Raw genomic sequence first — 27,476 nt, 5'->3', positions numbered from 1 at the left:
AGGGTCTTGATGCTGTAGTGTTTGATAGGGTCTTGATGCTGTAGTGTTTGATAGGGTCTTGATGCTGTAGTGTTTGATAGTGTCTTGATGCTGTAGTGTTTGATAGGGTCTTGATGCTGTAGTGTTTGATAGGGTCTTGATGCTGTAGTGTTTGATAGGGTCTTGATGCTGTAGTGTTTGATAGGGTCTTGATGCTGTAGTGTTTGATAGGGTCTTGATGCTGTAGTGTTTGATAGGGTCTTGATGCTGTAGTGTTTGATAGGTCTTGATGCTGTAGTGTTTGATAGGGTCTTGATGTAGTGTTTGATAGGGTCTTGTAGTGTTTGATAGTGTCTTGATGCTGTAGTGTTTGATAGGGTCTTGATGCTGTAGTGTTTATAGGGTCTTGATGCTGTAGTGTTTGATAGGGTCTTGATGCTGTAGTGTTTGATAGGGTCTTGATGCTGTAGTGTTTGATAGGTCTTGATGCTGTAGTGTTTGATAGGGTCTTGATGCTGTAGTGTTTGATAGGGTCTTGATGCTGTAGTGTTTGATAGGGTCTTGATGCTGTAGTGTTTGATAGGGTCTTGATGCTGTAGTGTTTGATAGGGTCTTGATGCTGTAGTGTTTGATAGGTCTTGATGCTGTAGTGTTTGATAGGGTCTTGATGCTGTAGTGTTTGATAAGGTCTTGATGCTGTAGTGTTTGATAGGGTCTTGATGCTGTAGTGTTTGATAGTGTCTTGATAATAGTGTTTGATAGGGTCTTGATGCTGTAGTGTTTGATAGGGTCTTGATGCTGTAGTGTTTGATAGGGTCTTGATGCTGTAGTGTTTGATAGGGTCTTGATGCTGTAGTGTTTGATAGTGTCTTGATGCTGTAGTGTTTGATAGGGTCTTGATGCTGTAGTGTTTGATAGGGTCTTGATGCTGTAGTGTTTGATAGGGTCTTGATGCTGTAGTGTTTGATAGGGTCTTGATGCTGTAGTGTTTGATAGGTCTTGATGCTGTAGTGTTTGATAGGGTCTTGATGCTGTAGTGTTTGATAGGGTCTTGATGCTGTAGTGTTTGATAGGGTCTTGATGCTGTAGTGTTTGATAGGGTCTTGATGCTGTAGTGTTTGATAGGGTCTTGATGCTGTAGTGTTTGATAGGGTCTTGATGCTGTAGTGTTTGATAGGGTCTTGATGCTGTAGTGTTTGATAGGGTCTTGATGCTGTAGTGTTTGATAGGGTCTTGATGCTGTAGTGTTTGATAGGGTCTTGATGCTGTAGTGTTTGATAGGGTCTTGATGCTGTAGTGTTTGATAGGATCTTGATGCTGTAGTGTTTGATAGGGTCTTGATGCTGTAGTGTTTGATAGGGTCTTGATGCTGTAGTGTTTGATAGGGTCTTGATGCTGTAGTGTTTGATAGGGTCTTGATGCTGTAGTGTTTGATAGGGTCTTGATGCTGTAGTGTTTGATAGGGTCTTGATGCTGTAGTGTTTGATAGGGTCTTGATGCTGTAGTGTTTGATAGGGTCTTGATGCTGTAGTGTTTGATAGGGTCTTGATGCTGTAGTGTTTGATAGGTCTTGATGCTGTAGTGTTTGATAGGGTCTTGATGCTGTAGTGTTTGATAGGGTCTTGATGCTGTAGTGTTTGATAGGGTCTTGATGCTGTAGTGTTTGATAGGGTCTTGATGCTGTAGTGTTTGATAGGGTCTTGATGCTGTAGTGTTTGATAGGGTCTTGATGCTGTAGTGTTTGATAGGGTCTTGATGCTGTAGTGTTTGATAGGGTCTTGATGCTGTAGTGTTTGATAGGGTCTTGATGCTGTAGTGTTTGATAGGGTCTTGATGCTGTAGTGTTTGATAGGGTCTTGATGCTGTAGTGTTTGATAGGGTCTTGATGCTGGGTCTTGAGTGTTTGATAGGGTCTTGATGCTGTAGTGTTTGATAGGGTCTTGATGCTGTAGTGTTTGATAGGGTCTTGATGCTGTAGTGTTTGATAGTGTTTGGGTCTTGATGCTGTAGTGTTTGATAGGGTCTTGATGCTGTAGTGTTTGATAGGGTCTTGATGCTGTAGTGTTTGATAGGGTCTTGATGCTGTAGTGTTTGATAGGTCTTGATGCTGTAGTGTTTGATAGGGTCTTGATGCTGTAGTGTTTGATAGGGTCTTGATGCTGTAGTGTTTGATAGGTCTTGATGCTGTAGTGTTTGATAGGGTCTTGATGCTGTAGTGTTTGATAGGGTCTTGATGCTGTAGTGTTTGATAGGGTCTTGATGCTGTAGTGTTTGATAGGGTCTTGATGCTGTAGTGTTTGGGTCTTGATGCTGTAGTGTTTGATAGGGTCTTGATGCTGTAGGGTCTTGATGCTGTAGTGTTTGATAGGGTCTTGATGCTGTAGTGTTTGATAGGGTCTTGATGCTGTAGTGTTTGATAGGGTCTTGATGCTGTAGTGTTTGATGTAGTGTTTGGTCTTGATGCTGTAGTGTTTGATAGGGTCTTGATGCTGTAGTGTTTGATAGGGTCTTGATGCTGTAGTGTTTGATAGGGTCTTGATGCTGTAGTGTTTGATAGGGTCTTGATGCTGTAGTGTTTGATAGGGTCTTGATGCTGTAGTGTTTGATAGGGTCTTGACCTAGTGTTTGATAGGGTCTTGATGCTGTAGTGTTTGATAGGGTCTTGATGCTGTAGTGTTTGATAGGGTCTTGATGCTGTAGTGTTTGATAGGGTCTTGATGCTGTAGTGTTTGATAGGGTCTTGATGCTGTAGTGTTTGATAGGGTCTTGATGCTGTAGTGTTTGTCCTTCATGTTCTAATACTTTAATGTTACCTCTTCCTTGTGTTTTTTTGTAATAAATAATTATTTAAAAAAAAATGTAAACTTCCGACTTCAACTGTATGTTAAAACACTTTGGTTATACTAATAAATATGTTTCAATATGTTTCAAAAAATTTTGAAAATAGAGAGCCGCAGCATATTAAGCAAAGCCCCATCAGCATTGCATAACCTACTTAGTTATCACAAAGCCCTTCATATTTTCCACAATAATAATCATATCCTCAAAGCCGTCCTCGTTTTTGAGGAGATTATGTTCCAGCGTGTATCATGGCCCTCGATGATTGAACTATGATTGCAATATTCCACGCAACAGGAAACAAGGAAAAGAACAGCACTTTCTGAGGTGGAGACAGAAATACTCTTGACAAGGAGCACGAGAACTGTGTTTCTCAGGGCCAAGGCATGAAAAGACAACCTTGCTGCCGGGGATCCTGGTACATCTGAAAGGCAGGGCCATATGGCAGATAGAGGGAGAAAAATAAAGCACTCTCTAAAGTTCAACCATAAATAATGACAATGAGCACTAACCAACAGTTCACATGTTCCTACAACAACCTATAATACAACCTACTGTACAACCCATAATACAACCTACTGTACAACCTATAATACACCCGACTGTACAACCTACTGTACAACCTATAATACAACCTACTGTACAACCCATAATACAACCTACTGTACAACCTATAATACAACCTACTGTACAACCTACTGTACAACCTATAATACAACCTACTGTACAACCTATAATACAACCTACTGTACAACCTATAATACAACCTATAATACAACCTACTGTACAACCTATAATACAACCTACTGTACAACCTATAATACAACCTATAATACAACCTACTGTACAACCTATAATACAACCTACTGTACAACCCATAATACAACCTACTGTACAACCTATAATACAACCTACTGTACAACCTACAGTACAACCTACTGTACAACCTACTGTACAACCTATAATACAACCTACTGTACAACCTATAATACAACCTACTGTACAACCTATAATACAACCTACTGTACAACCTACTGTACAACCTATAATACAACCGACTGTACAACCCATAATACAACCTACTGTACAACCTATAATACAACCTACTGTACAACCTACAATACAACCGACTGTACAACCTACTGTACAACCCATAATACAACCTACTGTACAACCTACTGTACAACCTATAATACAACCTATAATACAACCTACAATACAACCTACTGTACAACCTACTGTACAACCTATAATACAACCTACTGTACAACCTATAATACAACCTATAATACAACCTACTGTACAACCTATAATACAACCTACTGTACAACCTACTGTACAACCTATAATACAACCTATAATACAACCTACTGTACAACCTACAAGACAACCTATAATACAACCTACTGTACAACCTATAATACAACATATAATACAACCTACTGTACAACCTATAATACAACCTACTGTACAACCTACTGTATAACATACTGTACAACCTACTGTACAACCTATAATACAACCTACTGTATAACCTACAATACAACCTACTGTACAACCTATAATACAACCTACTGTATAACATACTGTACAACCTACTGTACAACCTATAATACAACCTACTGTACAACCTACTGTATAACATACTGTACAACCTACTGTACAACCTATAATACAACCTACTGTACAACCTACAATACAACCTACTGTACAACCTACTGTACAAACTACAATACAACCTACTGTACAATCTATAGTACAACCTATAATACAACCTGTAATACAACCTATAATACAACCTATAATACAACCTACTGTACAACCTATGTACAACCTACTGTACAACCTATAATACAACCTACTGTAGAACCTACTGTACAACCTACAATACAACCTACTGTACAACCTACAATACAACCTACTGTACAACCTACTGTACAAACCAATACAACTGTACAATCTATAGTACAACCTATAATACAACCTGTAATACAACCTATAATACAACCTATAATACAACCTACTGTACAACCTACTGTACAACCTATAATACAACATATAATACAACCTACTGTACAACCTATAATACAACCTACTGTACAACCTACTGTATAACATACTGTACAACCTACTGTACAACCTATAATACAACCTACTGTATAACCTACAATACAACCTACTGTACAACCTATAATACAACCTACTGTATAACATACTGTACAACCTACTGTACAACCTATAATACAACCTACTGTACAACCTACTGTATAACATACTGTACAACCTACTGTACAACCTACAATACAACCTACTGTACAACCTACTGTACAAACTACAATACAACCTACTGTACAACCTACAATACAACCTACTGTACAACCTACAATACAACCTACTGTACAACCTACTGTACAACCTACAATACAACCTACTGTACAACCTACTGTACAACCTACAATACAACCTACTGTACAACCTACTGTACAACCTACAATACAACCTACTGTACAACCTATAATACAACCTATAATACAACCTATAATACAACCTACTGTACAACCTACAGTACAACCTACTGTACAACCTACAATACAACCTACTGTAGAACCTACTGTACAACCTACAATACAACCTACTGTACAATCTATAGTACAACCTATAATACAACCTGTAATACAACCTATAATACAACCTACTGTACAACCTATAATACAACCTACTGTACAACCTATAATACAACCTACTGTACAACCTACTATACAGCCTACTGTACAACCTATAATACAACCTACTGTACAACCTACAATACAACCTAGTGTACAGCCTACTATACAACCTACTGTACAACCTACTGTACAACTTATAATACAACCTATAATACAACCTACTGTACAACCTATAATACAACCTACTGTACAACCTACTGTACAACCTACTGTACAACCTACTGTACAACCAATAATACAACCTACTGTACAACCTACTGTACAACCTACAGTACAACCTACAATACAACCTACTGTACAACCTACAATACAACCTACTGTACAACCTACTGTACAACCTACAATACAACCTACTGTACAACCTATAATACAACCTGTAATACAACCTATAATACAACCTATAATACAACCTACTGTACAGCCTACTGTACAACCTACAATACAACCTATAATACAACCTACTGTACAGCCTACTATACAACCTATAATACAACCTACTGTACAACCTACTGTACAACCTATAGTACAACCTACTGTACAACCTACTGTACAACCTATAGTACAACCTATAGTACAACCTACTGTACAACCTATAATACATCCCATAATACAACCTACTGTACAACATATAGTACAACCTACAATACAACCTACTGTACAACCTATAATACAACCTACTGTACAACCTATAATACAACCTACTGTACAACCTATAATACAACCTACTGTACAACCTATAATACAACCTACTGTACAACCTATAATACAACCTATAATACAACCTACTGTACAACCTATAATACAACCTACTGTACAACCTACTGTACAACCTATAATACAACCTATAATACAACCTACTGTACAACCTACTATACAACCTATAATACAACCTACTGTACAACCTACTGTACAACCTACTGTACAACCTATAATACAACCTACTGTACAACCTACTGTACAACCTATAGTACAACCTACTGTACAACCTACTGTACAACCTATAGTACAACCTATAGTACAACCTACTGTACAACCTATAATACATCCCATAATACAACCTACTGTACAACATATAGTACAACCTACAATACAACCTACTGTACAACCTATAATACAACCTACTGTACAACCTATAATACAACCTACTGTACAACCTATAATACAACCTACTGTACAACCTATAATACAACCTACTGTACAACCTATAATACAACCTACTGTACAACCTATAATACAACCTACTGTACAACCTATACAACCTATAATACAACCTACTGTACAACCTATGTACAACCTATAAGTACAACCTACTGTACAACCTATAATACAACCTACTGTACAACCTATAGTACAACCTACTGTACAACCTATAGTACAACCTACTGTACAACCTATAGTACAACCTACTGTACAACCTATAGTACAACCTACTGTACAACCTATAGTACAACCTACTGTACAACCTATAATACAACCTACTGTACAACCTACTGTACAACCTACAGGACAACCTACTGTACAACCTACTGTACAACCTATAATACAACCTACTGTACAACCTACTGTACAACCTATAATACAACCTACTGTACAACCTATAATAAACCACAACTGACAGTGAGAGGAAAGCAAGTCAACATCATCCCCATAATTCAGAAAGTCTTTATTGTCCCATTGCCGGGTAGTGGTGGTTGCAGCAGCATACTGTACATCTGAGCTTTTTATTCCATAACCCAGTCATTGTTTACAAGGCTAAAGAAATCCCTCTATTACAATGTAGGCTGCAGTTAGGCTGAGCAGAATCCTAGAGGACAAAGCTCCACTACTTCAGTTTGACACGGTCCGACTGCAGTGCACACACAGACTGCAGCATGCGTAATTCCCTCCCTGCTCATGCATCCATCCATCCATCCACAGAGGTTACATAATCTGCCCCGTCACTTTATTCAAATCAATTCACGAAGATAATGCCTGACTATACTGCAGCATTATACCATGTAGCTCTTCTGCGGGACATCGATAACATCTCTGAATAGCTTTCGTCAGCAAACTGAACAAGGAATACACACACTGGCTGGTAACACTTCATAATGACTTTCATTAAAAAGCCTTTGACACATACTTTTATAAATATTGTATATACATGTTTACAAGTTATTACAAATATAATACATTGGCAGACGATAGTATTTCTGGTTGTGTTTGACTCCCCGACACGTTCTGTCATTTAGACACCAAGAATATCCTCCTTGTCTAATAAGTAGGACAATTATAGCTGCTAATTAGGCCTATTATAGTAACCTGACACTCATAATACACAGATGAATCTAATGAGAAGGCCTTTTAAGGCCTCTTCATTTCAATCAGATACTGTAGACGGAAACACGTCAAGCAACGTGACGTGAGAGGTTTAAATATCACGCTTAACTGACGATAATGTACAAGGAGGAAAATCTATACGAGAGACAACAACAACAAAAAACAACAACAACAAGCAAACCCCTGAGTAATGTTCTACAGAGTCAGTTTTCAATCAGCGTGTAAGCAGGTTAATGTGAAAATAGTGACCTCCTTTGATGAAAGAATACAGGTTGGTTATGAAGACAGAGTGCATAGGACATGATGTGGATAGCTATGAGATTCAGATACGTCAAATCAACGATACAGTTACATCATAGGCACGTCCCAAATGGCAAACTATTCCTTAATTAATTAGTGCCCCAGTGCACTAAATAGAGAATAGGGTGTAATTTGGGACAAGTCCAATAACAACTCATGGTCCTCTACTCACCAGCGGATGCGTCCCAGATCCAGGTACCAGCCCATAGTAGAGACAGGTAGAGCACCGCTGCGTACAGGTACAGCTCCAGCTTAGGAAGGGCTGCCTTGAGCCTCATGGTGGATCTCTGGCACTAAACACACACAGGGGACCTGAGGGGAAGGGACATGAGGATATTAGAACAGGCTAAAATGATAGTAGGAATTATATCTATATATACAGAGAGAGAGAGAGAAAGAGAGAGAGAAGAGAGAGATAGAGGGAGAGAGAGAGAGAGAGAGAAAGAGAGAGAGAAGAGAGAGAGAGAGAGGGGAGAGGGAGAGAAAGAGAGAGAGAAGAGAGAGAGAGATAGAGGGAGAGAGAGAGAGAGAAAGAGAGAGAGGAGAGAGAGAGAGAGAAAGAGAGAGAGGAGAGAGAGAGAGAGAGAGAGAGGAGAGGGAGGGAGAGAGAGAGAGAGAGAGAGAGAGAAAGAGAAGAGAGAGAGAAAGAGAGAGAGAGAGAGAGAGAGGAGAGAGAGAGAGGGGAGTTGTTCATGAACATTATGTATTTTGCAAGCTTCTGTGTCAGTCACTGTCACAAAAAAATGCACACATTGCATAATAACTGTTAAACCATATCAAACATTGCAGCCATCCTGTGTGAAAGCCACAAAGTACTCAGTTCAAATGGTGAAAATAGGAGATGTAATTTTTTTAATGTGATATTGAACAAGCACAAAAAAAAGGTGAATGTATTCCATTACTTCAGCATAAAGCAGTGTTTAGGTGCAATAGGTTAAAAGTATGATGACAGGGAAAAACAACCATTGACACCTATAGGACTAAGCCTTGTATAACAATATGGTTCTGCTGTTATTGTAGCCTACAGTGCCTTCAGAAGCTATACCTTGTGAAGACTTACAGAAAACGTTTGACCTCTGTCATTGCCAACAAAGGGTATATAACAAAGTATTGAGATAAACTTTTGTTATTGACCAAATACTTATTTTCCACCATAATTTGCAAATAAATTCATTAAAATCCTACAATGTGATTTTCTGGATTTTTTTCTCATTTTGTCTGTCATAGTTGAAGTGTACCTATGATGAAAATTACAGGCCTCTCCCATCTTTTTAAGTGGGAGAACTTGCACAATTGGTGGCCGACTAAATACTTTTTTGCCCCACTGTATTTTCAAGTAGTTTTAAGTCAAAAATGTAACTTGGCCACTCAGGAACATTCACTGGTTTCTTGGTAAGCAACTCCAGTGTAGATTTGGTCTTGTGTTTTATGTTATTGTCCTGCTGAAAGAGGAATTAATTTCCCAGTGTCTTGTGGAAAGCAAACTGAACCAGGTTTTCCTCTAGGATTTTGCTTAGCTCCATTAGGTTTCTGTTTTATCCAGAAAAAGTCCCCAGTCCTTAAAGATTATAAGCATACCCATAACATGATGCAGCCACCAGTATGCTTGGAAATATGGAGAGTGGTACTCAGTAATGTGTTGTACTGGATTTGTCCCAGACATAACACTTTGTATTCAGGACAAAAGCTTTGCAACATTTTTTGAAGTATTACTTTAGTGCCTTGTTGCAAACAGGATGCATGTTTTGGAATATATGTATTATGTACAAGCTTCCTTCTTTTCACTCTGTCAATCAGGTTGTTATTGTGGAGTAACTACAATGTTGTTGATCCATACTCAGTTTTCTCCCAACACAGCCATTCAACTCTGTACAGTAGCTGTTTTAAAGTCACCATTGGCCTTTTGGTGAAATCCCTGAGCGGTTTCCTTCCTCTCCAGCAACTGAGTTAGAAAGGACGCCTGTATCTTTGTAGTGACCGGGTGTATTGATACACCATCCAAAGTGTGATTAAAATCTTGCTCAAATGGATATTCAATGTCTGCCTTTTTTTTTTTTTACCAATCTACCAATAGATTGCGAGGCGTTCTTTGCGAGGCATTGTAAAACCTCCCTGCTCTTTGTGGTTGAATCTGTGTTTGAAATTCACTGCTCGACTGAGGGACTTTACAGATACAGTAAAATCTCAATTTTATCCATTTTAAATTCCGGCTGTAACACAACAAAATGTGGGGAAAAAATCAAGGGTACTTCCTGAAGGCATTGTATGTAACATATTCTGTTTCTGTAATGCCATTATGCCATGGGGCAATGTGCCATGGGGCAATGTGCCATGGGGCAATGTGCCATGAGGCAATGTGCCATGGGGCAATGAGCCATGGGGCAATGTGCCATGGGGCAATGAGCCATGGGGCAATGTGCCTTGAGGCAATGTGCCATGGGGCAATGTGCCATGGGGCAATGTGCCATGAGGCAATGTGCCATGAGGCAATGTGCCATGGGGCAATGTGCCATGGGGCAATGTGCCATGAGGCAATGTGCCATGGGGCAATGTGCCATGGGGCAATGTGCCATGGGCAATGTGCCACGGGGCAATGCACGGGGCAATGCGCCGAGGCAATGTGCCATGGGGCAATGTGCCATGAGGCAATGTGCCATGGGGCAATGTGCCATGAGGTAATGTGCCATGGGGCAATGTGCAATGAGGCAATGTGCCATGGGGCAATGTGCCATGAGGCAATGTGCCATGGGGCAATGTGCCATGGGGCAATGTGCCATGAGGCAATGTGCCATGGGGCAATGTGCCATGGGGCAATGAGCCATGGGGCAATGAGCCATGGGGCAATGTGCCATGGGGCAATGTGCCATGGGGCAATGTGCCATGGGGCAATGTGTTATCACTTTGCTTTCAACCATCTAAAAATACAGCCAAATTCCAATGGAAAAATAACGTCTGTTTTTTTAGTACTTGTTGCAGTTGCAGTTTTACAACAAGTTTCTGCAGTTCTACACATTTTGCCAAAGGGCAGAGATATTTTTTTGCCATTTTAAAGGTAAATTCCTGCAAATCTAGACATTTTGCCTATTTAACTAGGCAAGTCAGTTAAGAACAAATTCTTATTTTCAATAACTGCCTGTTCAGGGGCAGAAGGACAGACCTTGTCAGCACGGGGGTTTGAACTTGCAACCTTCCGGTTACTAGTCCAACGCTCTAACCTTGCAAATGATGCAAATGATGCAAATGATCTAAATGAGAGTGACTAACAAAATGTATGTGGGCCTATGCCTGGTCTGTATTCAGCCATGATTACTACAAGTTTAGATAACTGTCGAGGCTCATTTACCAATCTAAAAATAGTTAGCTGACATGGCTAATTGAGTGACTGTCAGTGACCGACAAAACAAGAGAAAAAAATGGCGAACTTGCACCCTGTGTATTTTACTATTGTAACTTTAAACAGTAAGTTGAGACCCTGACTGTGTTCCACATTTTTAAAATAAAATTTTGTGGGGCCAAGGCCCCCTAGTGACCGGGGGGCTATTTGACAACCTATGTCGCTTATGCCCTGAGCTGACCCTGATTGCAATACAAGATATCGTGTACAGTTTGAAAAGTCCTCCCTTATCAACCTCAACTGTAGGCCTACACTGTTTCAAACGCTGTTTCTAATCTCAAAACAACGATAATGGTAACAGTAGTAATGTGAGACCATTTTAACAACATAACATTGAGAGTTGGATCTCTAGAAATGCTGGTCATATAAAGAACACTAAACATTTTTTATTAAAAAAACGTTTTAAAAGTATATTTTCCTGTTAAGCTTGGGGGGGACAAGTCAGTGACAGCGGCAGAGACAGCGTGTTCTAAATTGGACTGTAACGCCTCACAAACTGCCCAGCTCAGAGATCCCCAGAATCAGCACTGTCAGCTGAGCAATCCTACCTCCTCTCCTATTTTAGCCATAGCAGTTGAGCTCTCTCGCTCTCTCCGCCACCGTTCAGCAGCTGCAATGCTATGTGATATCTGCACTGAGACGCATCGGGGAATCACACCACCGTGTAAATTAGCATCGCATAAAATGACCAAGAAAGGTGCACTGGAATACACAACTAGCTATAGGCCTAGACTGTGTTCATATTATGACTACAGTTGGAAGAATAACGTACCTGCGCTGGCATATAGAAACAGGATTATATGGCCACACTGCACCAAGTTGAGAGAGTTAGATGGAGTTGGAGTAACAAACCCAATTGCCAAGATCGTTTTAATGCCAAAGAAGAACTCCAGCTTCGGCTTGAGTGTGTTGCATACAAATTGAACGCTATTTAGCGGTAGGTCTACTGTTCTAAAACCGCCTACGCTGCCAGCATGCAATACATTGTTGCAGTAAAATTCTACCGTATTTCAATGCGATTATGTCACAGTCATCCGATAGCGCACCTGTTCTATACTGACCTTTCTATCCGCTTCTCAGCCACAGGACAGGTTACAAGGTGTATTGCTGTCCCTCTCCCCAAAATGTCCAAAAAATAAGAAGTAAAAGGGGTCTGGGTTTGTAAGGCGTTTTGTTTTTCTAATTCATTCGTCCCTGCTTTTGGTAACGCCGGTGCCGTACCCCCTGTGATAGCCAGGCGCAGTAGTTGAGGATGTTGCGAACTAGGGTTGGGGTGGGGGTGTGGGTGTGGGTGTGGGTGCCACTCTGCGGGATATATTTATCTTTTTCAGAACTGCGCCGCAGTGAGAGGTGGTCCAGTGACTGTCTGTCAAAACGGACGCAGGTTCCACAGCGCAGAGAGAGAATGGAATGGATACTGTCGCAGCCTACTCTGACATGATGGTTCTGCTATATCATATTCCATAGCCTACATGAATGTTCATACATTGAATTGATACGCTCCCCACTGGTCACACCACGTCATTTCAACATGGGTAATTAAGTAAAACTTGATCGAGACGTTGATCAATGAGATTACAAGCTATATTCACCCACTCAAAAGTGAGTTGAATTTCCAATGTGTTATCACTTTGCTTTCAACCATCTAAAAATGCAGCCAAATTCCAATGGAAAAACAATGTCTGATTTTTGGTTTAGTTGTCACCCAAATGTCTTTCACCATTTAAAAGCGCAGCAAAGTTCAAATGGAATAACACAACGTCAGATATTTTGTTTATATTTTTTAAAACAGATTGTGTTATGACTGTGCTTCATCTAATAGCAGAACCAAATGACCTGGATTGCAGTTAAAATTACATTAAAGTACATGGGGCAACTGATCAATGCCATTCGAGATTCTGCGCAGATTATTATATTAATTGTGAAGATCTCGACAGACCTGCAACTACTTATGCCTGTTATCAAATCAAACGTTATTGGTCGCGTACACATATTTTGCAGATATTATCGCAGGTGCAGTGAAATGCTTATGTTTCTAGCTCCAACAGTGCAGTAATACCGAACAATATAAAACAATACACACAAAGACATATTAGAATGAGCAATGACAGAGTCCGGGAATACAAATACAGTAGCAGTAAAAAGTTTGGACACACCTACTCATTCAAGGGTTTTTCTTTATTTTTTACTATTTTCTACATTGTAGCATAATAGTGAAGACATCAAAACTATGAAATAACACATATGGAATCATGTAATAACCAAAAAAGTGTTAAACAAATTCAAATATATCTTCAAAATAGCCACCCTTTGCCTTGATGAAAGCTTTGCACACTCCTGGCATTCTCTCAACCAGCTTAACTTGGAATGCTTTTCTAACGGTCTTGAAGGAGTTCCCACATATGCTGAGCACTTGTTGGCTGCTTTTCCTTCACTCGGTTTCCGCTTCATGAGAATGATATCCACCAGATCAGGCTGTATGTCGTTTGTTATTGAACGCTGAAGGCTGAACAGTGTTTCCTTGTAAACAGTGTTTCCTTGTAAATTTTGTTTTGGATCCTGCGACTCTGTTGGGCTTAGTTGCTGTGAGCGCAGCTGTCTGTCCTGGGATCCTGTCAGATTCCACATAGGGGGAGGGACACGGAAGCCCAGCTAGCCTAGCTGGCTCAGCCGCCTCAAATGGAGGTCGCTATTGAACGTTCCCAGCGCTGCAGAAGCTGTATTTACTTTGCTTCGTTCCGGAATGATCTGGACTGCGCTGACTTTCATTGTAGCAATTGCTTGCTTGTGGAGAACTACAGTAGCGAAGTGGCTACACTTAGATAGCAGGTAGAAAACCTACACAAGCTACTGGGGAATCCACATCTGCCTACTTTTTCTTTTTCTTCCACCCCGGCTCTCCACAGCCGACTAGCCGGTGCTCAGCAGGGATCTTTCCCCGATGGGGTCTCCCCCTTCCCTGGAGAATGGAACTGTTCTTGACCCAACCAATCAGCCATTGAGGTACGTCACTCGCTGTGGAAGTCGAAGAAAGCGTCCTCTGGCAACAGGGGCCTCCTTAGAGATGTTATGCCCGGACCGTCACAGACCGCTTTGTCGCCCTGGATTCAGAGGTTCCTGGCCCCTCTTCCTTAGGGGCTTCCCATTCGATATTGGATTCGGAGGTACCTGCGTATTCGTCCTCTGTTCTGTCTTCCTCTCCAGTGGCTTCTACATCTGGTTCAGATTCTCAGCACCAACACCCTCATCAGACCGTGAGGCTGCCTGAGACACCTTTCCATTCAACATCACCAGCTGTCATCATTGGCAGCTCTATGGTGAGAAACATCTCGGTTCCCAATGCAAAAACACAGTGCTACCCAGGAGCACGGAGTACAGAACATAACAAGGCTGCTTCCGACTGATCTACCACAGATGCCGGGAGCTGATGCTGTCGTAGTCCATGTGGGGTCAAGCGAAATCAGGAGGGCTATCTCGGAACATCTGAAAATTGATTTTAAAGAACTGATTTTAGCAGTAAAAGACTCCAAAAAACGGCCAATCATTTCAAGTCCAGTACCGCCATTGGGCTACGGGTGTGAAAGATTCAGCAGGCTCCTGGCATAAAACATCTGGCTAAAATATTACTGTAACCCTCCTGGAATCCCTTTTATGGATAACGTTGAAAAAGTTCTGGAAACAGAAGGAATGACGGAGTTCATCCAAATCATCTTGACTCCTGGACTACTGTCTACGCATTTCAAGGCTGCGTGGAAACAATGACTTATCAATGACCCAAGACGAGCTCAGTTAATCCCAGCCATTGTGACAATGAGTCATCATAAAGCTGCATCAAATGTACATTATCCTAGGAGTGTTGGCAGACACAATGTAAGTAAATTAAATGTACTTACTGTATGCAGTAATCATGAGCCTATGAACCAGAGTTATACTGTTAGCACTGAGGCGGTGTGCCCTAGCAGGAAGACCACTTTGTGCAGCTCACCCTGTACTATCAGCTCCAACATAAATAACATGAGCAGGTCTACTTCTGATAAGCTTCCCAGTAAAGAATTTAAAACAATCAAGCAACCCAGAAATGTGCTAAAAATAGCCCATATTAACATATGCAGCCTGAGAAACAAGGTCCATTAAGTAAATAAATTGCTTGTAACAGATGACATTCATATTCTGACTATCTCTGAAACTCACTAAGATTATACAGTGAGTTTGAAAGTATTCACCCCCTTGGCATTTTTCCTATTTTGTTGCCTTACAACCTGGAATAAAAATTGATTTTTGGGGGTCTGTATCATTTGATTTACACAGCATGCCTACCACTTTGAAGATGCAAAATATATTATTTTGTGAAACAAACCAGAAATAAGACAAAAAAAACAGACAACTTGAGTGTGCATAACTATTCAACCCCCCAAAGTCAATACTTTGTAGAACCACCTTTTGCAGCAATTACAGCTGCAAGTCTCTTGGGGTATTTCTCTATAAGCTTGGCATATCTAGCTACTGGGATGTTTCCCCATTCTTCAAGGCAAAACTGCTCCAGCTCCTTCAAGTTGGATGGGTTCCACTGGTGTACAGCAATCTTTAAGTCCAAAGATTCTCAATTGGATTGAGGTCTGAGCTTTGACTAGGCCATTCCAAGACATTTAAATGTTTCCCCTTAAACCACTCAAGTGTTGCTTTAGCAGTATGCTTAGGGTCATTGTCCTGCTGGAAGGTGAACCTCCATCACAGTCTCAATTCTCTGGAAGACTGAAACAGGTTTCCCTCAAGAATTTCCCTGTATTTAGCACCATCCATCATTCCTTCAATTCTGACCAGTTTCCCAGTCCCTGCTGATGAAAACCATCCCCACAGCATGATGCTGCCACCATCACGCTTTACTGTGGGGATGGTGTTCTCGGGGTGATGCGAGGTATTGGGTTTGCGCCAAACATAGCATTTTCCTTGATGGCCAAAAAGCTAAATTTTTGTCTCATCTCCCACATGCCTTTTGGCGAACACCAAACGTGTTTGCTTATTTTTTCTTTAAACAATGGCTTTTTTTCTGGCCACTCTTCCGTAAAGCCCAGCTCCGTGGAGTGTACGGCTTAAAGTGGTCCTATGGACAGATACTCCAATCTACGCTGTGGAGCTTTGCAGCTCCTTCAGGGTTATCTTCGGTCTCTTTGTTGCCTCTCTGATTAATGCCCTCCTTGCCTGGTCTGTGAGTTTTGGTGGGCGGCCCTCTCTTGGTAGGTTTGTTGTGGTGCCATATTCTTTGCATTTTTTAATAATGGATTTAATGCTGCTCCGTGGGATGTTCAAAGTTTCAGATATGTTTTTTTATAACCCAACCCTGATCTGTACTTCTCCACAACTTTGTCCCTGACTTGCTTGGAGAGCTCCTTGGTCTTCATAGTGCCGCTTACTTGGTGGTGCACCTTGCTTAGTGGTGTTGCAGACTTTGGGGCCTTTCAGAACAGGTGTATATATACTGAAATCATGTGACAGATCATGTGACACTTAGATTGACCACAGGTGGACTTTATTTAACGAATTATGTGACTTCTGAAGGTAATTGGTTGCACCAGATCTTATTTAGGGGCTTCATAGCAAAGGGGGAGAATACACATGCAGGAACCACTTTTCCATTTTTATGTTTTTTTTTTACTTTCACTTCACCACTTTGGACTATTTTATGTATGTCCATTACATGCAATCCAAATAAAAATCAATCCAAATTACAGGTTGTAATGCAAAAAAAATAGGAAAAATGCCAAGGGGGATGAATACTTTTGCAAGGCACTGTACCTTTGATGGTACAGTGGTAGCAATACATGTAACATCTACCGAAAGACAGAAATGCCAACGGGGGCGGTGTTGCCATCGATATTCAGAACCACATTCCTGTAAAGCTTAGAGACGATATTATGTTAAATGCTGTTGAAGTAATATGGCTACAGGTTCATCTGCCTCACCTAAAACCCATTCTTGTGGGAAGCAGCTATAGACCACCAAGTGCATCAGTATCTGGATAACATGTGAAATGCTTGATGATGTATGTGATATCAACAGAGAGGTATAATTTCTGGGTGATTTAAATAGTGACTGGCTTTCATCAAGCTGCCCACTCAAGAAAAAAATCTTCAAACTGTAACCAGTGCCTGCAACCTGGTTTAGGCTATCAGTCAACCTACCAGGGTATTTACAAACAGCACAGGAATGAAATCATCAACATGTATTGATCACGTCTTTACTAATGCTGCAGAGTTAAAAATAATAATTAAAAAAGAGTATCCGATTCCATAGGATGTAGTGATCACAATATAGTAGCCATATCTACTGTAGGAAACCAAAGTTCCAAAGGTTGGGCCTAATAAAGTGTAAGAGGTCATACAATAAGTTTTGTAGTGATTCGTATGTTGATGGTGTAAATCATAATTGCTGGTCTGTGGTGTGTAACGAGGAGCAACCAGACACTACACTTGACACATTTATGAAATTGCTTATTCCAGTTACTAATAAGCACTCACCCATTAAGAAAATGACTGTAAAAACTGTTAAATCCCATTGAATTCGATGAGAAATTGAAAAACTGTATGGTTGGGAGGGATGATGCAAAAGAGATGGCAAATGAGTCTGGCAGTCCAACTGATTGGCAAACATACTGCAAATTAAGAAATAATTGTACTAAACTAAATAAAAAATAAACTATACTATGAAACAAAAATAAATTATATAAAGAATGATAGTTAAAAAGCTTTGGAGCACCTTAAATTACATTTGGGGAAAAAATGCCAACTCGGCTCCATCATTCATTGAATCAGATGGCTCATTCATCACAAAGTCCACTGATATTACAAACTACTTTAATTACTTTTTCATTGTCAAGATAAGCAAACTTAGGGATGACATGCCAGCAACAAACGCTGACACTACACATCCAAGTATATCGGACCAAATTATGAAAAACAAGAATTGTACTTTTGAATTCCATAAAGCCAGAGTAGAAGAGGGGAACAAATTATTGTTGTCTATCAATAATGACAAGCCACCGGGATCTGACAATCTGGATGGAAAATTACTGAGGATAATAGCAGACGATATTGCCACTCCTATTTGCCACACCTTCAATTTAAACCTACTAGAGAGCATTTGCCCTCAGGCCTGGAGGGAAGCTAAAGTCATCCCTCTAGTAAAGCCCACCTTACTGCCTCAAATAGCCGCCCAATCAGCCTGTTACCAACCCTTAGTAAACTTCTGGAAAAAATGCTGTTTGACCAGATACAATACTATTTCATAGTAAACAAATTGACAACAGACTTTCAGCACACTTATAGGGAAGGACACTGAACAAGCACAGCACTTACACAAATGACTGATGATTGGCTGAGAGAAATTGATGATAAAATGATTGTGGGGGCTGTCTTGTTGCTTCAGTACATTATCGATCACAGTCTGCTGCTGGAAAAACATGTGTGTTGTGGCTTTACACCCCCTGCTGTAATGTGGATAAAGAGTTACCTGTCTAACAGAACACAGAGGGGGTTCTTTAATGGAAGCCTCTCAAATATAATCCAGTTAGAATCAGGAATTTCGCAGGGTAGCTGTTTAGGCCCCTTACTTTTTTCAATCTTTACTAACGACATGAGTCGAGTACAGCCAGTGTGTCTATGTATGCGGATGACTCAACACTATACACATCAGCTACTACAGCAACTGAAATGACTGCAACACTTAACAAAGAGCTGCAGTTAATTTCAGAGTGGGTGGCAAGGAATAAGTTATTCCTAAATACTTAAAGCATTGTATTTGGGACAAATCATTCACTAAACCCTAAACCTCAACTACATGTCATAATGAATAATGTGGAAATTTAGCAAGTTGAGGATTGTGAATTGCCATGGTCAAAACATATTGATACAACAGTAGTTAAGATGGGAGAGAAGTCTGTCCATAATAAAGCGCTGCTCTGCCTTCTTAACAACACTATCAACAAAGCAGGTCCTACAGGCTCTAGTTTTGTTGCAACTAGTCTACTGTTCAGTCGTGTGGTCAGGTGCCACAAAGAGGGACTTAGGAAAATTGCAGTTGGCTCAGAACAGGGCAGTACAGCTGGCACTTAAAAGTACACAGAGAGCTAACATTAATGACATGCATGTCAATCTCTCATGACTCAAAGTGAAGAGAGATTGACTTCCTCATTACTTGTTTTTGTAAGAGGTGTTGACAAGCTGAATGTACCGAGCTGTCTGCTTAAAATACTGGCACACAGCTCAGACACCTACGCATACCCCACAAGACATGCCCTCAAAGGTCTCTTCACAGTCCCCAAGTCCAGAACAGACTATGGGAGGCACAAAGGCACAAAGTACTACATAGAGACATGGCTACATGGAACTCTATTCCACATCAGGTAACTGATACACCTTATGGAACAGAGGAGACTGTGAAGAGACACACACAAAGGTACAAACACATGCATACGCATAGGCACAGACACATACACACACAAAGGTACAAACACATGCATACGCATAGGCACAGACACATACACACACATAGGCACAGACACATACACACACATACGATAACATGCGCACTATACACACACATAGGCACAGACACATACACACACAAAGGTACAAACACATGCATAAGCATAGGCACAGACACATACACACACAAAGGTACAAACACATGCATAAGCATAGGCACAGACACATACACACACAAAGGTACAAACACATGCATAAGCATAGGCACAGACACATACACACACAAAGGTACAAACACATGCATAAGCATAGGCACAGACACATAAACACACAAAGGCACAGACACATACACACACATAGGCACAGACACATACACACACAAAGGTACAAACACATGCATACGTATCCATGGTAACATTGTTGCATGGTGGTATTAAACATTCTGTATTGTAGATATGTTGTGGTGTAACGTTGTTAACGTCACACTGTTTTATCTTTTGTTTTATGTGTAATGTAAGTGATTGAATAAGTTTGGACCCCAGGAAGAGTAGCTGCTGCTTTGGCAGCCGCTAATGGGGAACCCTAAAAAATACAATCACAAAACTCATCACACAATCTTGAAGGAGTTCCCACATATGCTGAGCACTTGTTGGCTGCATTTGCTTCACTCTGCGGTCCAATTCATCTCAAACCATCAAAATAGGTTTGAGGAGGGGTGATTTTGGAGGCCAGCTCATGTGATGCAGCACTCCATCACTCTCCTTCTTGGTCAAAATGCCCTTACACAGCCTGGAGGTGTGTTGGGTCATTGTCCTGTTGAAAAACAAATGATAGTCCCACTAGGCTCAAACCAGATGGGATGGTGTTTCCCTGCTGAATGCTGTGGTAGCCATGCTGGTTAAGTATGCCTTGAATTCTAAATAAATCACTGACAGTGTCACCAGCAAAGCACTCCAACACCATCACACCTCCTCCTCAATAAGTCATGGTGTGAACCACACATGCGGAGATCATCCGTTCACCTACTCTGCGTCTCACAAAGACATCGTGGAAATCTCAAATTTGGACTCATCAGGCCAAAGGACAGATTTCCACCTGTCTAATGTCTATTGCCCCTGTTCTTGGACTAAGCAAGTCTCTTCTTCTTATTGGTGTCCTTTAGTAGTGGTTTCTTTGCAGCAATTTGACCATGAAGTTTTGATTCATGTAGTCTCCTCTGAAAAGTTGATGTTGAGATGTGTCTGTTACTTGAACTCTGTGAAGAATTTATTTGGCCTGCAATTTCTGAGGTTGGTAACTCTAACTTATCATCTGCAGCAGAGGTAACTCTGGGTCATCTTTTGGGTCACCAGGTACTCATGAGAGCCACTTTCATCATAGTGCTTGATGGTTTATGTGACTGCAGTTTTAAAGTTCTTGAAATTTTCCGTATTGACTGACCTTCTTGTCTTAATGTAATGATGGACTGTCGTTTCTCTTTGCATATTTGAGCTGTTCTTGCCATAATATGGACTTTGGTATTTTACCAAATAGGGCTATCTTCTGTATACCACCTTGTCACAACTGACTGACTCAAACACATTAAAAATGTACTTTTAACAAGGCACACCTGTTAATTGAAATCCATTCCAGGTGACTACCTCATGAAGCTGGTTGAGAGAAAGCCAAGAGTGTGCAAAGCTTTCATCAAGGCAAAGGGTGGCTACTTTGAAGAATCTCAAATATAAAACATATTTTGATTTGTTTAACACTTTTTTGGTTACTACATGATGCCATATGTGTTATTCCATAGTTTTTATGTCTTCACTATTATTCTATAATGTAGAAAACAGTAGAAAATAAAGAAAAAAACTTGAATGAGTAGGTGTGTCCAAACCTTTGACTGGGACTGTATATATGGTGTGTAACGCCAGTATGGACAGTATTTGAATAGAAAAGGTATGTACAGCAGTAGGCCTAGTTATATAGAATGAGCCTCGACTAGAATACACTATATATATATTTGATGCACCTGTACCTGTACTGTCTACTGTTTATCCTGAACATGCAGGGTTTATATCAGGGTTCCCCAACTGGCGGCCCGGCGGGACTAATTTGGCCAACGTGTGGTTTTATTTGAACCCCATGTTAAAAATATATATATTTTAAAAAATCGAATATATGTACATTTTAATTTTATTGTTGGACATCAAAAGACTGGAAAAAAAAACAAGAAATCAGCTCCAAGTGATTTTGATTTAAGAAATCTGTTCTCAAGTATTCCCACAATGAATAGAGAGAATAAAAAATCTTATACAAATGTTAGCAACGTTTGGAATGATTATGTTTTACTCAAACATTATATCTGTTTGGGCTTCTTGCGGTAAATTTGCAGTCTACCAATTATTTGTAATTATGTTCAGGCCCCCGAGACCATCCGCTCAAGAAAAATTCGACCCACAGCTGATAGAGTTGATGATCCCTAAGATGAAATGTATAGTAACAGTAACCTCAAAATGGGGCCATGGACGTGTTACTCGTTTTAAGGTTGAATGTTACATTAGTTTGTAAGAAAGTTGAATGCTATTTTGCCACGCCTGCCCCAGTACTCTCCCCGTGGTGCTCGAGGGCGGCAGGCTGCCCATCGCTGCGCACTCCTGCCGCCATCATAACGCACACCTGCTTCCCTCGTCACGCGCATCAGCGAATATCTGGACTTACCTGGACTCAATCACGTGTTTTATTACAGGTGATCCCTATATTTGTCAGTTCCCCAGCTCTGTTCCCCGCTGCTGCATTAATTGCCGTATGTCCTTATGTTACCCGGTGCTGACGCTGTGCCTGTCCTGTTCCAAATTAAATGTTGACTCCCCGTACCTGCTTCTCCAGCGTCGGTTCTTACAGAATGCAGCAGCCATCAAACGAACCATCTGGGAGTGCTGGCTTTTCGGTTGGTGGTGACGTCGGGTCCTGGGGCTGCCGTAGATAGAACCCGTGGTGCCTTAGCTGGATCTTCGGGCTTCCATGCCCTAGCCGGCTCGAGAGGTTTCCTTGCCCTGGTTGGCTCGGCAGGGGCCCATCCCACGTTAGGCCTCAGCCGGATCGTCATGTTTTTACGCCTCAGATGGCTCACCAGGCTCCCACGTCCCAGCGGGATAGTCAGGCTGTCACGCCTCAACCGGATCGTCAGGCTCCCATGCCTCAGCCGGCCCGTCAGGCTCGGAGGCATGGGGTGGGGGGTGGGGGGGGGGGACGTCTGTCAATACCACTTACAAATGAAATGTGTCTTCCGCATAAAACTCAACCCCTCTGAATCAGAGAGGTGCGGAGGACTGCTTCAACATCCACGTTTTTGGCGCCCGGGGGAAGAGTGGGTTAACTGCCTTGCTCAGGGGCAGAACAACAGATTTTACCTTGTCAGCTCGGGGATTTGATCTGACAACCTTTTGTTTACTGGCCCAACGCTTTGACCAGTAGGCTACCTTCATCGTCAGCTTGAGGCACTGGGCAGGCAGGGTAAACTGGTCAGGACAAACTGTTAGAGTAGACTATAATATAACATAATAGAATATAATAAAATATAAAAGGTTGTTACACAGAGAGATGTAGCCTAAAGGTGTTTCTCACATTTCAAGATTTAATGTCACGTGCACAAGTACGGTAAAATGCCTTTCCTGCAAACACAAAACCCAACAATGCAATAATCAATAACAATGTATTACTAGAAAAAACACACTTGAGAAATAAGAATAAGAAATACACAATAAAATAAGTCAGCATATTACGGACAGGAAATATTTAAAAAGTCAGTGGTATAGGGTGTCGTTAACATCTGTGTTCACTAGAGTAAGACAAAGCCTTGTACATTTTTTTGGAGATATTCTACTGTGTGAAGTAGTGTTGTCCTCGCAATGGAATTTTATTAATAAAATGTTTATTCTAGTAATTTTAGAGGGTTAAAGTTGAGCTGTTGGGGGGCTCAAGGAGACCCAAATGTTGGTAACCTAGGAGATGCAGAATTGAAATCTATATATGCACAATACAAAGGTCATAAATCCATAAAAACCTGTAGCAATCAATAGGCTGTTAATAATAATATAGCGTGCTTGTCTACGGAGAGCAGAAGAGACCATGAGGATTTTGGCCCGTTATGATGATCAATTATTTCATTCTTTACTGATGAATAACACGCACACACACACATCTGGTCATGGAATCTAGCTTTATTGATGCATTAATTAAACAGTATTTGCCATGAATCAGTGATAAGGAAAGTATGTGTAAATAAACATTACAAAAGGCTGCTCTTAACACACATATCTATATATATATAAAAATATATATATACTGTATACACAACTAAAGTGTGCTATGCAACTGGTAGGCCTAACTGCTGTGTATTTTCGTTCCTCAGCTGGAATCTAACCCACATTCAGCTCCCTCACTGAACCACCCACACGAAGACAGAGATAGGCTGCACAGCTCTGAAGGCATTCATTCATATGATGTGTCGGTAACATGAGAGCGATGCCAGAATAAAGCTTCTGATTGCAATTCAACACTTCGGCCACCAGATGACGCCTATGTCATTTCTGCTGGATTTGTCCAGTGGTGCTGATTGGGTCCATGCTGATCGTGGACCCATCCGTCCATCTCAAGGTTCCATAATGCTGAAAAAAAAGCATTCACAAACGGTTTGACAGAGTATAGTTATTGAGATAAAATATTGATCTGTGTCATTACGGTCATCTACACGTTTTGATCTAATTCATGCATTGCCCTGAATCTACCCCCCCCATTAAAAAAAAAATATTGTGCAGAAACTATGTAGACTCGTTGACTGTCAATCCATTAAACAATCGTAGACTGTCAATCCATTAAAATAATGTTTTGCAACATTTCAGAAGGCAGTGACTCAAATATCATTGACCCTAAAGGTTGGTACGTTGATAAAGCTGCGGAGGTATTATTTTCGATCCGTGTGGGAGGAGGGGTTCCTAGAAACCGCCTCCCACTTTGAGCGCTGCTCGCTTCTGATCCAAATACACACGACGCCTCCATGTTGGAAAGAGTATAGAGGGGGGATACAATTATTTTTTGAAAATGAAGAGAGTTCAAGAAACGGGATTATCGGAACTGTTTCATTTATCGTATTGAAACTTGATCGAGGAGAGCGAGTTTTTTTTTTTTTTTTTTTTTCTTCTTTTTCCCAATCGTCGTTTCATCATTGTTTCAGTCAAAACGTCAATTTTATTTATTTATTTATTTTTTATTATGTTGAATTGAACACTGATCAGTTTAAGGCTAGCTCTAGTTGCTAAGCCAGACGTTAGCAACGTTTTCTTCTTCTTCTTCTTCTTGAGTTCAACGTTGGGAGTTTGTTTTTGCCCATATTGTTCTTTTAAATGTTGTTTACTAAATTGGAATATTCCCAGCGATTGACAAGTGGTTGTATTTTGTCTTTAAACCACTAGCTAGTTTACATTTTGCCCCCTCCTGTGTCCCGTCTCAGTCCAGCTAGTTTAGGGCCCGGCTGCCATTTCAACACAGCTAGCAAGGCAGCTAACGTTACCCCATTGTGGACTAGGACAAGCAAGTCAAATAAACATTTTTTAAAACGAATCAACAAAAAAACAACAACAAAGGAATAACCATCCGTCGCAATGGATCACACGTCTATAATAACCCAGGTTTCCAACCCCAAAGAAGAGGAGATTATCTCGTTTAATCAGGAAAAAGGTAAGAGAGAGAGGGGGGAAAAAAAGCACAGATGGGTTTTTACGGTAGCTAGTTGACTAGCACCCACCAGTGGTTTTTGGGGAAAGCGCTCTGGCTGTCAGAAACTGTTGCAATATTATCAATATTATACAATGATGTTGGATTGGAGAAGACTATCTATCCCGTTTTATAGACGCTAACAACCTTAAAACAAACTCCCTTGTTGATACATTTAAAAAAAAAATATATATATATATATATATATATTACCGTTTTTCCTTGTATAAATACGTTATTCAATGTGTTTCTATGGGCTAATAGCAGAAAGGTCAAATTTTATGTTTCATGTTTTTATAAAGGGAACGCTTTTAAATCAAATAGCTTAATGATCCCGTAGGACGGTTTTAGTAGCGCACCCCCCCCCCATACAGATTAAAGTGTCTGACCTATATCGGAACGATATAAGAAAGATCATACAAAAAAAATGTCGACCCATAGTTACAAAACAAATAAGAACTAAACTACTGCCATATACAGTGCCTTTCAGTAAGTATATTCACACCCCTTGACTTTTTCCAAAATGTTGTTGTTACAAAGTGGGATTAAAATGTATTTAATTGTCATTCTTTGTCAACAGTCTACAGAAAATACGCTAATGTCAAAGTGGGAGAAAAAATGCTAACATTTGTATACATAAAAAAAACACAAATATATCTTGATTAGATAAGTACTCAACCCCCTGAGTCAATACAAGTTAGAATCACCTTTTGCAGCGATTACAGCTGTGAGTCTATTAAATCTGTAACAGCTTTCCACACCTGAATTGTGCAACATTTGCCAATTTGTATTATTTTCTAAATCCTTCAAGCTCGGTCAAATTGGTTGTTGATCATCGCTAGACAACAATTTTCAGATCTTGCCAAATATTTTAAAGCAGATTTTTAAGTCAAAACTCACTCGGCAACATTCACTGGCTTCTTGGTAAGCAACTCCAGTGTAGATTTTTCCTTGTGTTTTAGGTTATTGTCCTGCTGAAAGGGGAATTCATCTCCCAGTGTCTGGTGGAAAGCAGACTGAACCAGGTTTTCCTCTAGGATTTTGCTTAGCTCCATTAGGTTTCTTTTTTTATCCTGAAAAAGTCCCCAGTCCTTAAAGAATACAAGCATACCCATAACATGATGCAGCCACCAGTATGCTTGGAAATATGGAGAGTGGTACTCAGTAATGTGTTGTATTGGACTTGTCCCAAACATAACACTTTGTATTCAGGACAAAATGCTAATTGCTTTGCCACATTTTTAGTTGTATTACTTTAGGCCATAGGGCGGTGCACAATTGGCACAGCGTCGTCCGGGTTTGGCCGGGGTAGACCATCATTGTAAATAAGAATTTATTATTCACTGTCTTGCCTAGTTAAATAACGGTTAAAAGAAAAAAATAGTGCCTTGTTGCAAACAGGATGCATGTTTTGGAATATTTTTATTCTGTACAGGCATCATTTTCACTCTTGTCATCCTCAGGTTTCTCCTAACACAGCCAACTGTTTTAAAGTCATAATTGGCCTCATGGTGAAATCCCTAAGCGGTTTGCTTCCTCTCTGGTAACTGAATTAGGAAGGACGCCTGTGTCTTTGTAGTGACTGGCTTTTTTGATACACCATCCAAAGTGTAATTAATAACTTCACCATGCTCAAAGGGATATTCAATGTCTGCTTTAAAAAAAATGTTTTTACCAATAGATGCC

General features: G+C 40.5%; 2 protein-coding genes across 7 annotated transcripts in view; one reads left to right on the top strand and one right to left on the bottom strand.

Moving 5' to 3' along the window:
- The window catches only part of hhatla (hedgehog acyltransferase like, a), a 36,837-nt gene extending 21,348 nt beyond the window's left edge, over window positions 1-15,489 (bottom strand). Inside the window, exons 1-2 of one of the 5 annotated variants that reach the window (XM_042329142.1) lie at window positions 15,450-15,489; window positions 8,335-8,474 (exon numbers count right to left, since the gene is read on the bottom strand). In XM_042329142.1, coding sequence (XP_042185076.1) covers window positions 8,335-8,440 — 106 coding nt within the window. In that variant the 5' untranslated portion in view covers window positions 8,441-8,474; window positions 15,450-15,489. Of the gene's footprint in view, window positions 1-8,334; window positions 8,475-12,328; window positions 12,463-12,602; window positions 12,851-15,449 lie in introns of those variants that run through there. The other 4 variants (XM_042329143.1, XM_042329141.1, XM_042329145.1 and 1 more) reach the window with 4 other exon arrangements.
- A 9,537-nt stretch (window positions 15,490-25,026) lies between these two features.
- Window positions 25,027-27,476, top strand: part of LOC112260927 (CTD small phosphatase-like protein) — a 44,281-nt gene continuing 41,831 nt past the window's right edge. For both annotated transcript variants that reach the window (XM_024436309.2, XM_024436308.2), the window contains exon 1: window positions 25,027-25,754. In XM_024436309.2, coding sequence (XP_024292077.2) covers window positions 25,679-25,754 — 76 coding nt within the window. In that variant the 5' untranslated portion in view covers window positions 25,027-25,678. The remainder of the gene's footprint in view (window positions 25,755-27,476) is intronic.

This window comes from Oncorhynchus tshawytscha, linkage group LG10 (assembly GCF_018296145.1).
Source record: "Oncorhynchus tshawytscha isolate Ot180627B linkage group LG10, Otsh_v2.0, whole genome shotgun sequence".
Lineage (NCBI taxonomy): Eukaryota > Metazoa > Chordata > Actinopteri > Salmoniformes > Salmonidae > Oncorhynchus > Oncorhynchus tshawytscha.
The sequence above is the reverse complement of the archived record's forward strand: the minus strand, read 5'-3'. Positions and strand labels throughout refer to the sequence as shown.